The 16,412-nt window shown below is 36.8% G+C and overlaps 1 protein-coding gene across 1 annotated transcript in view; it reads right to left on the minus strand.

Annotated features, from left to right (window-relative positions):
- LOC121313276 (eukaryotic translation initiation factor 3 subunit H) overlaps nt 1-16,412 on the minus strand; it is a 119,138-nt gene that overhangs the window by 74,518 nt on the left and 28,208 nt on the right. Inside the window, exon 2 of the mRNA XM_041245646.1 lies at nt 12,620-12,776. Within this exon, the coding sequence (XP_041101580.1) occupies nt 12,620-12,776 (157 nt within the window). The remainder of the gene's footprint in view (nt 1-12,619; nt 12,777-16,412) is intronic.

The raw sequence follows: 16,412 nt of genomic DNA on the forward strand, positions 1-16,412 counted from the left end.
TATAACAGTTTAGTACATGTCCAGCAATTGTCTTGAGAGTAATCCTATGTACAGTACTCCATAAATGAAGTTTAGCGTTTTACTGGCATTATAGTAACCAGGAACAAATAAGAAACACTGATAATGGTGTGTTGACTGACTCATTGCTCTAAAACAGGTTCACTGCTATGTACTACCCGACTGTAATTTAAAAAGCGCCTCTTTTAATGTAAACACATAATTAATTCTCTCTGTTGTTTCTTTTCTAATTCTGCAGTTATTTGCAGGATTTAAAGAGGCGTGTCTCCAGACAATGTCTTTATGAAACCAACAGTGTGTAGTGTAGTGACTACATCCTTTACACAGTAAAGTGATTAATTTCCTTTAAGGATTGTATAGCTACAAAAATAGTGCTGAACTCATTTCTTCGTCGTCAGAAAATATAAATCAATTAAGAAACAGCCATGCACTTTAGGAAATGTTTAAAAGATTAACTGTTTAGTTTCTGACTGTTAGTATTTGGGTTTTATTTAATTTAGTTAGTTAAAAGACAGTTTGGGTTTAATGTTAAATTACTGGCACAGGAAGACAGATGGTAAGGGGAAAGGTTTCAAGTGCACCAAATAGCAGTTTAAAAAGGGGACCCCGTGCTTTGTCAGAGATAAGACTTTGGGGGCTGAAACCTTCAAAAGCTTAAGCAATCTCCTTCCTTCCTTATCTTTATAACATTAGGGTTTCCTGAGTGGAACATCAAACAGGCTTTGATGTTACAATCACTTAAAGTAATAAAACAAACGTGGACCCACGTGGTCAGTGATATTCTGATTAATGTTAAATAATAAGGGGTGATGTCTAAGAGAAGCTATATTAAATCCCAGCATTGTACAACCTGTGATTAGGGAAAATGGAACACCCAACTGTTTGACTGTATTGAATAAAATATGTCCATAATCCATAACATAACTATGTAATTATACTTGCATTGCAATGGTCCATAACTTTTTAGAATTTAACCATACCACCCATTTCTAGAATGAACTATTTAGTGGAAAAAAATAAAATACACAATTTAAGCACTTTGCTGATGTTTACAAGCAGACCAACCTGTTTTTAGGTGGTCAAAGAAATTTCTTCAGATCAGTTAACCCTTTCTTATGCAGTGAACAATGCAGTACTAGAAGAGTAATGGTGGTTCTCTAATTTTTGGGGTGTGTGTTACACTGGTTAGGACATTTTTTCCAAAATGCTGAACTTGGACCCTGGTTATTACCAGTCTTTAATAATGCCAGCTAGGTACTGTTTTAACATGCATACTTGGAATTATTTATTTATTTCTTTTTAAATCTTGATGCCGTCACAGTTGAAGTGCTGCTTGAATGCCTCAATTACTTCATTATCCACTCTAACTTGTATTACGGATACCATTGTGGTTTTAGGTCAAGTGATCAGTTGTACTAAAAGATCAGATTCAAACTTTGCCTACAATGATCACTTATTACATTGTTAAGTATTAAGCATGTGGGTTAATGAAAGGCCTACTAGAAATAAATGTAGAAATACTAAAAAAAAAAAAAACGTACTAAATTATGTCACTGAATGAATAACTTTCTGTATTTCTAAATGTATAACTTTATAGTGACAGGTACAATGTGTTGTATTAGTGTAACTGCAGTTACAAACATTCAGCTTTATTTCATTTTTGTTCATCTCCAATAACAACCACAGTAGTGATTAAAGGTCATTAAAGCATCAAAACTACAACCTCCACTTATAATGGTGCAATGCCATTCCTCTGATTGACTCAACTTATACACATGAAAGACAAACAATCTGATGTATTTCTGGGTAGGAAGAACTACGTGTAAAGGTATTGCCATTGGTTTTTCCCATTGAAGTCTTGTGATTTAAAACAAATGCCAAAGCAAAAGTACTAAACTTTTCATGGACCGTCACATGCTTTTGGCTTGCTAAGATCTACAAAAAGAACAACAATAATAATAACAATAATAGGGCTATTCCATATGAAACCAAATCACCAAAACCCTCGAAAAAAGAGAAGGGATGCCTATCTGATCCAAATCCAAAAATTGAGCAGAGATGAAAGTGAGCAGTAAAAAGAAATTCTAATCTGAAAACCGGCGGGAATCTGAGATCCACTGCCGTGTTGGATTTTTTGCTCAGGAACCCAAACTGAATGAAGTTAAGATTACACCTGAAATTAGAATGTATAGCATTTTGAACCGATACTCCAACACAAGAATCTGAACAATTTTACAATTTACTTTAAACAAGACATTTATTGTGGCTGTGCCTCTGATTCTGAATCATCCTCTGATCCTATGCAGCCATGTCGGTTGTTATCATAGATACAGATTGCATGCTTAACTGATGGCCTGCATAAAATTGCTTTACGCTGGCGTCTGCACTGCCTTCAATTGTAACCATCTTTAGTGCTAATAATTGTTCCATTCTAGGAAATGCCAAATTCAGTTTTTCAAAAATGGCCAATTCCATTTGTTCCCACTTTATATCAACGTATTAATAAATAAATATAATGTTGGTAATTTAAAATAAGTAAATTTAATAAATATTACCCCAATTTTTATTTTATTTTTTTCAGACTGTTGTTGCTATAACAGATAGTAAAGCACCTGAAGACACTTCAAACCTGTCAATGTTTATAGACATCACTTGGCTCATTGCTGGCATTAAAATAAGCAGTAATATAATTCTTAGGTTTTACAACAGTCCAGAAAACCAAAATGTCCAGCACAGTTGTGACAATCACATTTACAGTGGCTCTCAAAAGTATTCACCCACCTTGCACTTCTCCACATTTTATTCTGTTACAACATGAAATCAAAACTGATTTAAAAATAGGAATTTTTGCCACAAAAAGTCCATAATGTCAAAGTGAAAAATGGAATCTATTATTTTCTGCTTTATATTTGTAATTAATTTAGAACAATTTGTATATTTTATTTTTCACTTTGACATTATGGACTTTTTTTGTGTTGATCAGTGGCAAAAACTCCTAATTAAATCAATTTTGATTCCATGCTGTAACACAACAAAATGTGGAAAAGTCCAAGTGGGGTGAATACTGTTGAGAGCCACTGTACAGTCTTCCACTAAAGCCCTGTTCACACTTGTATCGGTACAATACTAGTAGTTTTTTTCGGTATAGAATATATTGGTACAAAATCACTTTCTTTCCTAACTCGCTTTCAATACCGATACAGTACCAATCGAGTTGCAATATACCTCTCTAAGTTCATGTATGTTTCGACAGCGTTCAAGTTCTGTACTCGTTTCCACGTCGACCACTGTCACATTTGTTAGAAATGGATCCACTGTTATGTAATACAGCATGTTTTACCGTCCTGTCCATGTACAGTATTTTGTTTTGGTGCTCACTCATTATTAAGAGACGAGCAGAACGCGAAAGGATAAGACGAACAAAAAGGCGAAACCAATTAGCGGTCTTTAAAAGCATACGTTTGCAAAATTATTTTGTCACTTTTTTGGTAGCCATGATAAAGGTACTGCTCACTGTAAATGTAAAGCTGTTTATAGTATTAAAACTATAAAGCAAGATGTGCGTGTGCTTCAGAACATTGACTTAACTGTATCAATACCGTGTCGGTTTACCTGTCCACACATAAGCTGTTCCGAGTCGTACTGAAACAGTACCAGTGCAAAACGTGCTCTTTGAGTTTCGTACTGATGCAGTTGATATAACAATTGCCTACCTGTGGTTGACCCAGTCTATGGAAAATCCATTGCAAAACCTGTGGCCGGATTTGCCATTCGTGAGGCAACCTCTCACTGCTCAGATTGTCTGCCAGGCTGTTGTCGAGTCCTGGTGGTAACCCGTCTGTATGTGGATGTCCTGTGTCCTGCACCAATTCCAGATCCTTAAGGCCAGGAGGCACAGTTCCCACGACTTTGTGTCTCCATGGTGATTTATGTATTTTACTGACAAGGTTTTGTCGGTAAGAACTAGCACATGTTTTAAAACTGTTTTAAAACTGGTGCAAAGTGTTTCAGTGCCAGGAAGATTGCTAAATGCTCCAGGTGGTTTATGTGGGGGTTTCTTTGTCTTGGTGACCAGGTTCCCTGTACATGTGCTTCCTTTAGGTGTGCTCCCCACCCTAGTAGGGAGGCCTCTGTATACAGGAGTGTTGGATGTTGAGACAGCTGTAGCCTGCCTGTTACTCGAGGTGAGACTCGCCACCATATTGCTTCTGTTGCCGCTTCCACGCACCTTAATGCAGTGAGAGTGTTGAAATGGGCCCCCAGGAACACCAAAGACTGTGGTGGGGAGAGCAAGGATTTTTCCATGTTTACTAACAAGCCCAGGTCTTGAAACAGTTGAAGGGCTGTGTCTCTGTGTTCTAGTGCCCTAGATGGGGCTCATATCTAATGCCCTTGTTTCGTAGATGTGAAGCGACTTCTACCATCACCTTGGTGAACACTCTGCGGGCTGTGGACATCCCAAAGGGAAGCACCTTGAATTGGTACATGCTGTCCTTGATGGCAAACTGAAGGTATTTCCTGTAATTGTTGTGCATGAGGAAGATGAAAATAGGCATCCTTGAGGTCTACAGAGACCAGTCTCCAGGTTAAACTGCCTTGATGACAGTGTCCAAAGATGCCATTTTGAACTTTTCTGTTTAATTGTATTTGTTCAGGCTTCTGGAGGTCTAAAATGGGTCTTTACTTCCTGTTCTTTTTGAGTATTAAAAAAATACTGGAGTAGTGGGCCCTGCCTCTGCGAAGATTAGGGGACCAGTCCTATGGCATGGGAAAGGAGCATGGATCTTGAGTGAGGTCAAAGGTCACAGATTCATACAACACTATTTTGTATTTCACATCAATTTTGATATAATGAACATATAGTCTTATTTCAGTGCTTTAAAATGACACCAGCTTTCTATGTCAATTAAGTTATGACCATGTAAAGGTAGGGTGGGTGTCCAAATCAGGTCAAGCTTTGATGACCTGTATCTCATGAATGGGAGGTCACTCAGGCCTACAAGTCAATGTAACAATTTCTTCCAAAGACAATAATATGTGCAAGTTTATCAAAAATAAGGCAGTCAAGTGAAAAATTGCCATATTTTGATTTATTTCATATGGAATGACCCAATAATAATAATAATAATAATAATAATAATAATAATAATAATAATCAACAATAATAATAATAAATTTCAAGACCAACTAATTGATAGAATTTAGTCAGGGAAGTGTTCCAGTTGCATCACTACTCAGTGGGAGGATAACAAAGCACTTTGGCCAAAAACAGGGAAACCTTGTTAAGATTTGTTTTCATTTTGACTTTTTGTGAAAGTCTGTTTGAAACGATACCAACCAAACTAGGGCTATCATTGTTGGTTTACTGGGTTATCATTGTCGGTTTGTTTGTTTTCCCAACACCTGTATTATCAATATAATTGTGTTATTGGACAGATTGTTTTCAAAACTGACAGGACAGCAAAGACCATCGGGCAGAGGAAAAATATAAACTCTAGCATGTTCGAAAATATCAGATACTAAATACGCTGTATACAAATAAATATTCTGCCACTAGTCTTCCTCTAGAATAATTACATTTTTATGTTCTACTACAAACTGGATACTTGGAAGCATTGTCAACACATCTGTTTTGACTATGCATGCATAAAAATGTGCCACAAAGTGCATACATGCATGGAATAACTATGAGCAGTAATAAAGAATTCCATTAAAAGTTGCATCATTAGAATCCACAGAGTGCTTTTGAATAACGGAAAGCAAATCTCCTTCATATCCCGAAATACCTGCATGTTAGCACATGTAAACTCACACACATTTACTTCCAAAGGCACGTAAGTAACTCAATCTATTTAAAAAGACCTGCTAGTACGTGATGCACCCAATTTTTTTTTTTTTTTTTTTTGTTTAATTACCCTAATATAGAAAAAAAAACTATGTATTACTTTAATCACCATGCATCACCTGCCATTTCTGGAACAAGGATCTATGAAGAGAGTTCAGACAACCCTGACATCAAGTCGCCTTTGTTCCCACGGGTTCACTTTGATAAATGTCTTCCATCTTAAAAGATGTGACCTTTGACATTCTGGTGCAGATCATAATGTAAAACAGCTATCTGGATATCATAATCATGCCTGCCAGAGTGACCTTTTCTGTCCATCTTAGTATTCTGTACCTACTATCATGAAAGACATCTTCAACCCTAAATGCTACACATATTCTTCAAATCTGCTGTGTTTCCAACTGATTTCCCAACAAAATTCTTCCCAATTACAAGCCGGAATGGGACTCGGGTTATAGCATAGAGTAGCTACAGTATACAATAAATGCAGTAAAATGCTTAATAAAAAGCAATACTAATGACACAGAAAAAAAGACTTCTCAAATCTCAGTCAGAAGCAGAAAGGAATGCTAGATTCCTCATATGGTGGGCAGTATTTGTGTTAAAAGGCATAGCTTTGATAAAACAGCAATTTTAACTGTTCTCAAAAGTCAAGACTGCAGTCATACAGAATTCAAATCACTCAGCATTGAACATTATGAGCTAGGTAGGCATTTAAGAACCCACTAAACTTCCAAAGCAATGTAGGGGTGCAAACCTAAGGGACATGGTCATAAATACAGAAATGGAAATCCCTGTGACATCTCAGCAGATCCATTAATTATCAATATTGAAATGATGGACCGAACTCTCTAGTAGAAAACAGTCTGCGGTTTCCTACGCATAACCGAAAGGCAGTCAATATGGATGCATTCCTTCAGTTTCAGATATCCCAGGAGAAAAACTACTTTACAGAAGGATTAGGATACCTGTAATCCTGTTTATACTTTAATGCTTCAATTGACTGGCTTATACCCAAGTCCTCCTGCAGTCACCAGAATTCAACACATTGAACCTCAGCGGTACACCAGTACATTTCTTTACTTTAGCCCAAATGTTGAAACTGGTGAGTAAGCATCAGAGCTAGTGTTTGATATTTTTTCTGTTGCGGATAAGTCAAATCAAGACAGTCACGATCACCTGTGGTCTCCCCTTCCCAGGTAATAAAGCGATACTAAAAAGATAGATACGATGATATTGTCCCAACTAAAATGAAGGACACTCCTGCAGTTGTAGTAATTCTATGGATGAACACTGATGAAACACGTTGAGCACCATTCAATATTCAGCTTTCAGAAAATCCATTTGTTGTGACCTGCTATCATGCAACAGCTGCAAGCAAGCATCATTCATTCACTTTACCCGCCTGCCGTCTTAGTAGTAGTAGCTAGCCTCGCTTATCAGGAAAAAAAATAAATACATCATCAGTGCCTGCCCTGTCCTGTCCTTCACTTTAATCTAATAATTCTTACTATTTTGAAGTAAATCTACAGGACACAGTTTTGTTAGGTTAATTCTTCACATTCCAGGAGATGCTCAACATGAGTGCACAGCTGAAACCACTATGGTAGTAACAGAATTTCCACACAATGACTGTTAATACACAGTGTGTTACATTGTCTGTATTTAATTGTGTAAAAGACTGCCAACGAAGTTTCATTACAATTAGATGATACCACAATATTTCTGCTGAAGGTGATATACATCCACAGATGGTAAACAAACATGGGAGCAGGCTTGCATTGCTTCAGCAGCCAGTCTGCTTTGTGGTGTAGTGTTCAACTATTCGCTATCAGTGTACTGCAATCTTGAGCAAGGAATATATTGCTACAGATTAGCAACATTATCATATTTATGTCGCAAATTATGCTAATCCCGGAGGCTCTGCCCTATCAGTTTCAATTACTGACGCCATATTGCTTGTTCACATGGCTGATGTAATCCAGGCATTCCATATGGCACGTCCATACCGGAGATTCGGTCATTACTTTACACAAGTTTGTGGCTGTGGCTTGTCAGACACCTAAGAGGCTAAAGGAAGCAAGGTTTTCTGTCATTTTTTTTGTTTGTTTGTTTGTTTACAGAAAATACATGAAGTGTAATGAAAACAGCTGTGTGATGTAAACAGCCGCAATGAAATTCCAATTATATACAAAACTATGGACTTGCTCATCCATCAGATTTATATTTGTTTATTTTATTCCCTTAGTAGTTCTACTCTGGTTTACAAATACCATGGAAATTCATCGGCGAGCATTAGTGGTACACCAGTGTTTAGGGATAACCAACTATGTTTACCACTCCACAATTCCATATGCCGTTTAAAAACACAAGAAATAAGAAACTGCAAATGTCACCAACAATGTAATTTTGCCTATGGCATATAAATTAACTGAATTATTCTTTTTAGTGGAAGCAGTTTTCTAACTGCACATTGCAGATTAAACTGATTGAGAGTTATTCCTTTCAGAGATTATCCCTAGGGATATTTGACATGAGGAGAGAAAAAAAAAGGCTTCCAAGGTAATTAAGTGTCACAATAAGACAATTAACACACGTCCTGTAAACTAAAAGGTGAAAGGTTCCATCCATGGAGTAGTTGTAGGATGTACAAATTAGAAAATTAAAAGTAAACCTGGCTGGGACTACAACCATTCAAGGTTGATCAAGATCACAGCATCTCTGAATCAATTCCTGCCCTAAAAGCCATGAAATGCCCTTTTAATACAAATTGCTTTCTTCCTTCAGCTGACTGCATTCATTTTCAGCATTTCTGAATGTATAGCTGTTCTACTGTAGAAAAAAATGCATTATTCACACAATACACTTTTATGAAGCACTGAATTAATGAGAAGACACAAGGCTACCAGCCATATTTTTTATAAAGAACTGGTGAGATTCAAAAGTGTTACCCTTCCTCTGCAAAACCAATCAAGGGTTCTTTTCTGCTGGTAAAAATTACCCATAGAAAGAGCTATATGCATGAAGTACAGAATCCATGCAAGTGGTTTGAATCCTCCTGCAAAGGTATTTTAACCAACTTGGCATTGTTCAGAGAAGACTGTGGTATGCTTGTTCACATTATTTTATTCTTGGCCAAATACTCAACTAAAAGGACATTAAAATGTGTCTCGAATCCTCAAAACATTAATTGTACGTTTTAACAAAACAAGACATTTCCAACAGTTACAATTTATTTTTCACAAAGAGATCTTGCACGCGCCACCTGGCCTGTAATTCTGTACACATAAATTAAGTGTTCGGTACGTAAATCGAGAAAAAAAGCCTTAGTCATGTTTGCTGCTTTTGTCTTATTATTTGATTGAAATATGGCAGAGGGACAGTCACTAGGCTTAGGTTTATGGTTAAGGAATAACAACAGCGCTTGAAAATATTATCTTGCACTTATAGTGAAAACATAATTTACAAGTAATGTACCAGAACTGGATGGTCTAATCTTCAAGCCACCACTGAGCAATGAATTTGTACCCACAATGACACTGGTATTTATTTTCTCCAAAAGGGACACATCATTATATTTACTATATGTGACTTTTCACAGAATTTCAATATCCTGTCCAACTATGCCACCTAATGGTACGGCCAGGCTTATAACCCATCATAAACCACACAGCTGTACCCCGGGAGCCTGTTTAGCATAAAGCAGTATCATGCACGATCAGAAAAGAACAGGGGAAGACATGATAAAACAGCTTTACCCCACACAAAGATGCAATATTTACACTCAGAAGCAGCCAACTGAAAAGTAATCTACTTTCCTGCCTCTTATTACACCACCACGGTTATAAAGCTGTAATGCCTTGGGCCCCAGCTACAATAAATCCTATTAAAATCATCTTCAGAACACACACCTCATTATGAACCACAATATGCATGGTTCCCAAAGACAGCGTATAATGAGGGAGGAGTGTACATCAAAAAGGATTAGAAAGACTAGATGTGCATGTAGTTCTAAATTGTCCTTGCAAAAGGCTTCCCTTTTTGTATTATTAGCAACACAAAGCAGCAGAGTGCCTGAACAGCGCTCTTCAAGTATAAGCATCTTCACCTGAACAATTAAACTCCCAAACAGCCAGGCTTTCGAGCAGCCTCATTCCTCCAGTGGGACTAAGTTTTATTTACTCTCAATAGCATAGACACCCCCATTGTGCTAAATGACGCCACGTGAATCGCCCTTTCTGCCACTAGAATAATGTGTCAGCGGGTGCTACATTTTAAGTAGTCCTCTGGTCGAGCTTTGCTTTGTTGAAGTGGTTCTTGCTTTTGAAAAATGGACTCTTGGAGGAGCTAGAGGCCCTGGATATTTTAAATAAGGGCTGCTAAATGAAATAAAAATGGACCCGAGTGCCATTTGTGGTTACCTGGTAAGCTGTGGGACAGTGGTTTGTATATTACATCTGGTTCAGTGCTGTTACTTTAAATCAGCCGACTGTACAAAGTATTACATTTCTAAAGCCTAGTTTTACAAACACATGTCCCATTTGTTGGGATCTGACTAACCAACCAAGTGGCATGTTGGTTAGCAGAAATACCTCCAAATACCCTCCTTTGCCTTTGAGTGACGATGAGTCAGAGACTACATGTTTATTAGTAAATTTGACTAACTTGGAACTAATTTTACTTTTAATTTATGTTGCCATTTTCCACAGAAGACCTATGTGTTACTGACTTTTATAGGGCTGACATGAACCCACTTAAATACATTAAAAAAAAAAATGTTTTTTAAAAATGACATGGGATTCTTTATTTTCTACATTTTCTGTAAGATTTTAGAACCAAGTTTCATGGAAGAGATGTTAAACATTTATCCAGAGCAGCCCACAAGAATTATTTTGCTACAATTTATTATTGCAACAACAATGCGAACACAAAACTAAAAGGCAGTGCCTTTGCATGAAAGACACAACTGTTAAATTCTAGTGTTTCAAAATGGGCTTGGATGAAAGTTAAAGTCAATTTGAAGAATGACATAAAACAAGAAGTCAGGCACAGGATCTCCAAAGTTAGAACAGGAAAAAGCAGGAGGTCAATTTGCAAGGCGGGTAAGCAAAGTGTAATTGGCATAAAGCACTGCAATTGCTTTTCTGTAGATAGCTGCAAATAAAACAGATGAGCTATCCCTTATTTTTTAAGGAGTAAAAGTGTAATGATAGACTATTAGGTATTTAACGTTGTGGTTGCAGTAGACGTAGCAGGAACAAATGGTTTTAAAAATAAAAAGGCTGCTACATAAAAAACCTTATTTTTTTAGCCGACTGATGTCAATGCAACATTCAGCAATAGCTAGCAGGCTACTGTATGTTGTATTATTGACCCCTTTATATTACAGTATATTCTGTAACATTTGTAATTAAAAGCCATAATATTCAATGGCCCGTCACTGAATGATGTTGTGTTACTTAATTCAGTCCCTGAACTTTAAGTACTCGATTTCTAAATGAAAACTAAAAGAAAGTACAAATGCAGTGAATGAAGAAACAATGGACAATTTGAGCATGTGATCGAAAACATGCATATTATGCAGTCGGATAATTAGTCTGTACCTTAAACTATTAGTAATGTTGCTGCAGAAATCTGCAAGTGTTAATATGGAAGACTAAAAGGAATTACCGTATTACTCCGTTATTTAAGAGACAGCCCAAAAAAATAACACAAAACAAAGTGTACATTTACAAAGATATAACCTCAATTACGCATATGGAAGCAGTTTGCGGCCGTCTGCTATCATACAGAGCATTACAGTTAAGTGCTGCTTCTTATTTCCAAATCTGTCTAAGCTGGTACTGTGTTAGAAACGCTGAAATTGAAAAAACATACATTTGAATTCCTCAAGAAAATGGCTGCCTGTATGTCATGGATGATTCGAGATCGGCCAATAACGTTTTGGTTTGACTTTTCTCGGCCATCAGTCACATTGCTGTTTGTGTACTCAGGCAGTCACGGCTTTTGTGGGCAATTTTAATACACGCATCACTATGCTGTAATCTAATTCAAGATATTTTTGAGAAGCAAATTCGATGGAATACGGTAAAACCAAAAGTAGTCTACTTAGGGAATGTAATACATGAATTATATTATATATATATATATATATATATATATATATATATATATATATATATATATATATATATATATATTATATATATATATATATATATATATATATATATATATATATATATATATATATATATATATATATATATATATATATATATATATATATATATATGATTAGATAATATATATATATATATATATATATATATTGTTATATATATATATATACGCACATGCCAGTGTTATTGCATATATATACCACTTCCAGTTTTTTGACAGCACAATGGCATTGTTTTCATTGCAGTTTCACATTGGAATTGTTGCAGGCACAGTGCCCCTTGTGGTTGAATGTAGCAAGGGAGAAAATCAAGTTAAATTTCCTGTATATAACTAGCATACCCATTTGTTGCATGTGATATAGCTAATCCTTTCATATGCTTCACATTGTCAACAAACAGTGCCACTGTCTTGGCTATATGGTACTAGGGAAAGCCGCAGGTTTATCTACAGTTATGACCTGGCGTTTAATTGGCAACTCTGGTCCTGCATGTTAACCAATGCTGACATTCTGTCACTTTAGCAGACAATCTCACAATATCACCAAGCACCATCCCAACTTAAAAGGCCATTTACCTTCATCAAAGTCAGCGTCATCCTCTGTGTGCTGAGGGAAAGGGAAACAGTTGGTGATCTCAAGCCTGTCTTCCACCACCAGTCCTAGCAGCACTCCCTGGACCACTTCATTACCCTGCCCTTCCTCCTGATAGTGCTTAATGATCTTCAGCACAACCTGCAACAGAACACAACGAGATTTATTTAGGGATGGGAGTCTGATACTTGGTTAAACTACTGCCCATCACTTCCTTTGACATGCAGGGACCCAAGGTGGAAAGTACTCATTCCCTCTTCCCCCTTTTACAAAATCAGTTTTCAAAACCCTGGGCTCTCATCTCACCATGCTCAATACTACTTGTCAAAACAGTTTATAAGGACTTCAGGGACAATTAAAGTCTAGCAAACATGGGGGGAAAGCTACAAACTGAAGTCGACTGTATATTTAAAATTTCAAGACTTTAAACCCATCAATGCCGATCACCACTGCAAACCTTGCTTTTAAATTTGTGAGGAGCAGCAGTGTCATTTAATTACACTTAAACAAGACACAGAACAGCACTAAAGCAATGAGGAATGATGCATTAGTTGGAAAATAACGGCCACAGGGAAAGACATGAGGGTGTCATGGCGATAAAGACCATGCTAAGTCAAGCACAACAAGGTGGACCCCACTTCAGAGGCCTAATCCATCGAAGCAAACCCAGACAGAAAGCACTTAATGGCCTTGTTGCTAACAAAGCACTATTGATTTTCATGTCCAGAGGCACTCGTACTATTGTAATGGATTTCAGCATGACTACAGTGCAAAAACTACTGTGAAGAGGCCATTTTGACAGATCTTTCACCCATGCAACATAGATTATAAAATTATTAATTTTCTAAACGACTACCAATGCATACCGTTTCAGATTAAAGTTGTACTACAGAGGTGTTTTGTATAACAGTTCATATTTTGGTTCTTATTGCAGAGCTTGAATATGTAATTTATAACCTGAAGCACACCTATTGGTTCAGAATGACATCTGGGCAAGGGAGGTAGCTATTGTCCCTACAGTTAAATATTTGAGGAATGTAAACAAAAAAAAATTATGCTCAGGATTAACAGTGTACAGTACATCAAAAACATCAACAGGTTAAAAAAGACTGGACAAACTGAAGCAGCTGCATAGTTTATGAATACACACCCAGACTTTTGAATTGTAGGCTTGCTGTATTGTACTGTGTGGGGTTTCCAGCTCTGGCTTTATTGCCCCTTTAGAAGCAAAATCTCTGCAGTTTACTTAGAAATGGAGCTGCGGGCCAACGAGGACCAGATCTGCATTCTCATCATTGCTGCAAGTTCCTGGCAAGGACTCCGAGTCACAGTACCCGAGCGCAGAAGGACAATGCTGTAAAGCATCATGCTTCACAACTTGTGTGGCACCGAACCAGCCCACACAAGCACTTTGAAGAGAGAATGAAAAAAGTGCATTACAGTTTCCATTCAAAGCTAGTAAAGCAAAAAATTAAATAATTCTTCCCTGTCATTCTGTGCAACTCTGTGTGGTCCAAGATACTGATAAGAGAAGTGCAAGAAAAAAAAAAAAAACTTCGAAAAAGGGAATTCAAGAAACATTCAGTGGCAATAGATTTAAAAAAAAATTTAAAAAAGATCTTTCTTGAGAATCCGTCACAGGTCCCTAAGGTCAACTGCATCACCAATGCGTTCCAGGGGTTGAACTTGGAAGGGAAGTCAACTTACAAAATGTAATTTCATAACTTCTCATACAGTCCAACTGGCTCTTTTCAGTCTGCTTCACAGAACTCAACTCCATTACCAGGACCAAATCGCTGATTAAAACCGGCACACACTGATGCTCCAGTTTAACCTTGAGAACAGCCAGTGATCAGCAAATTATTATTTTTATTATTTTTTTTTTTAAAATGCTTGATTGTATATTTATTGATAAAGCCCAAAACTTTTAAAGGAAAGTTTTAGTTAATTATGACCATAAAACCTGTAAATTGTAAAAAACGTCTTCAAAGACTTTTTGTTTTGCTTATATTGGAATTAATAGCTTGCTGTAGTAAGTAGTAGTAGTGTTCGTGCAGTCTGTTCTATGCAAAGAGCCATGACACACTAAAATTTAGGGGAAATTTAAAAAAGATACCGATTTGTACATATCAGGGGACAGTTGCCCATCATAAACATAAAAAGTTTGTCTGACTGCATTAAATCACTAGTGCCATTACACACCGCAACATGTCAGGGTCATTTCATGAATCGGCTGCTTTGAGGCACTGCAGAGGTTAAGGAAACTAAAACTGAAGGGACTCCCTTGAACGAAGATACCATTAAAGCAGTTTCTTCCATTGTTCCAGTTTCCATGGGCAGAAAGAACAGGGTGCATTAAAAGATAAAGCGCTAACAAAATGCAAACCCAGCGAGAGTTTTATTATTGTACAGAACAGGAGAAACCTACAGCACCTTGCTATTTCAGCTGCAGGATGAAACAAAAAAAATGGGTGAACATGCAACAGAAAGTGCCTTGTCAGTATTTCGACTGTTTTTTCACTTGGACAAGTCGGCCCCATTTAAGGCTTCCTATGTGTACAACCCCAAATGTAGCATTTGTTTTTGAAATACCGTACATGCAATGCCACCACTGTCTCGTTCAGCCTCATGATCCTTGAATACCCAGAATTGATTAAATCTGCTTGTCAAACTCACAGGTTCAGTCCTAGAGATAGTTAACCTTATGACTAATTTTCAGATTTCATCTCAATTCATGCTGCAGCAAGAGTATCAGAACCTCTGAACCATTATCAATGCTATGCATAAGAGGACTTTATTTTAAATCCATTGTGCGAAGGTGCAAGAAGATCCTTAAGTCTCCAGACTAAAGTTCCATCATTATACAATACTGTTATAGTTACCAGTAAACATTAAAAACTTAAGTTTCTATGAAATAACTAAATTTTGGAATAAAACACCTAATCACCTACTGCTTTCTGTGCAAGTTTTAAAAGGACTGAAATTGTAAATATTCAGTGTAGCAGCTACAGTAATTAATACATTTATTTTACAACAAAGTTTAAAAATCTGTTTCTCTGCTTTCTCGGCATTGGTTATAACATTAATGAATGCAGAATAGAAGCTGGTAATGGCTTGCCATTTTGGTTCATTTTGTAAACAATTACAACCAGTACTACACTACACTAGCAGTCCCACATGCAGTTCAAAACAGGGTTATAAATTAGGGCTTCTATATATCCTTTTTTGGTACTTTTTTTTGCTTTTTAAATACTGTATGACATTGTTGTTTTCGGTTACTTTCCAAAATGCTTGGGCGTTTTTTTTCTGATAATATGTACAGGGTCGTAACTCGACAGTACTTGCGCACTTAAGTTCTTTCCTTTGCTCACGGGCACATTCTTCTGGGGTTTTTGTGCATAGGCATTTTTTTGCATTTAGCCACAATTTACAATTCTGTTTTAAATCCTCTATCAACTGTAATACAGCTTTAAATCCCATGAACAAGCCTCCATTCCAAATTGTAACCTCGTTTTAATGGGAAAGGGTGGGTCAACGTGAATTAAGTAATAATTTCCATGTTTTTTCTAGTGTTTGGCTACACCAAATTATGAAAATCAGAAGCCCTAGTTACAATACCTTAAATCAACTACCAGGCTTTTGCAGCTTTTCATTCTCAACTTGGCTTACAAGTTTGAATCTGTGAACCACTGGACCATGAGAAAAGTCAAGCTGAATAATGTTGTGAAACAACTGTATCAACCAATTTGTTTTGGGATGTAGATATTGGTTTAGTGT

This window comes from Polyodon spathula, chromosome 3 (assembly GCF_017654505.1).
Source record: "Polyodon spathula isolate WHYD16114869_AA chromosome 3, ASM1765450v1, whole genome shotgun sequence".
Taxonomy (NCBI): domain Eukaryota; kingdom Metazoa; phylum Chordata; class Actinopteri; order Acipenseriformes; family Polyodontidae; genus Polyodon; species Polyodon spathula.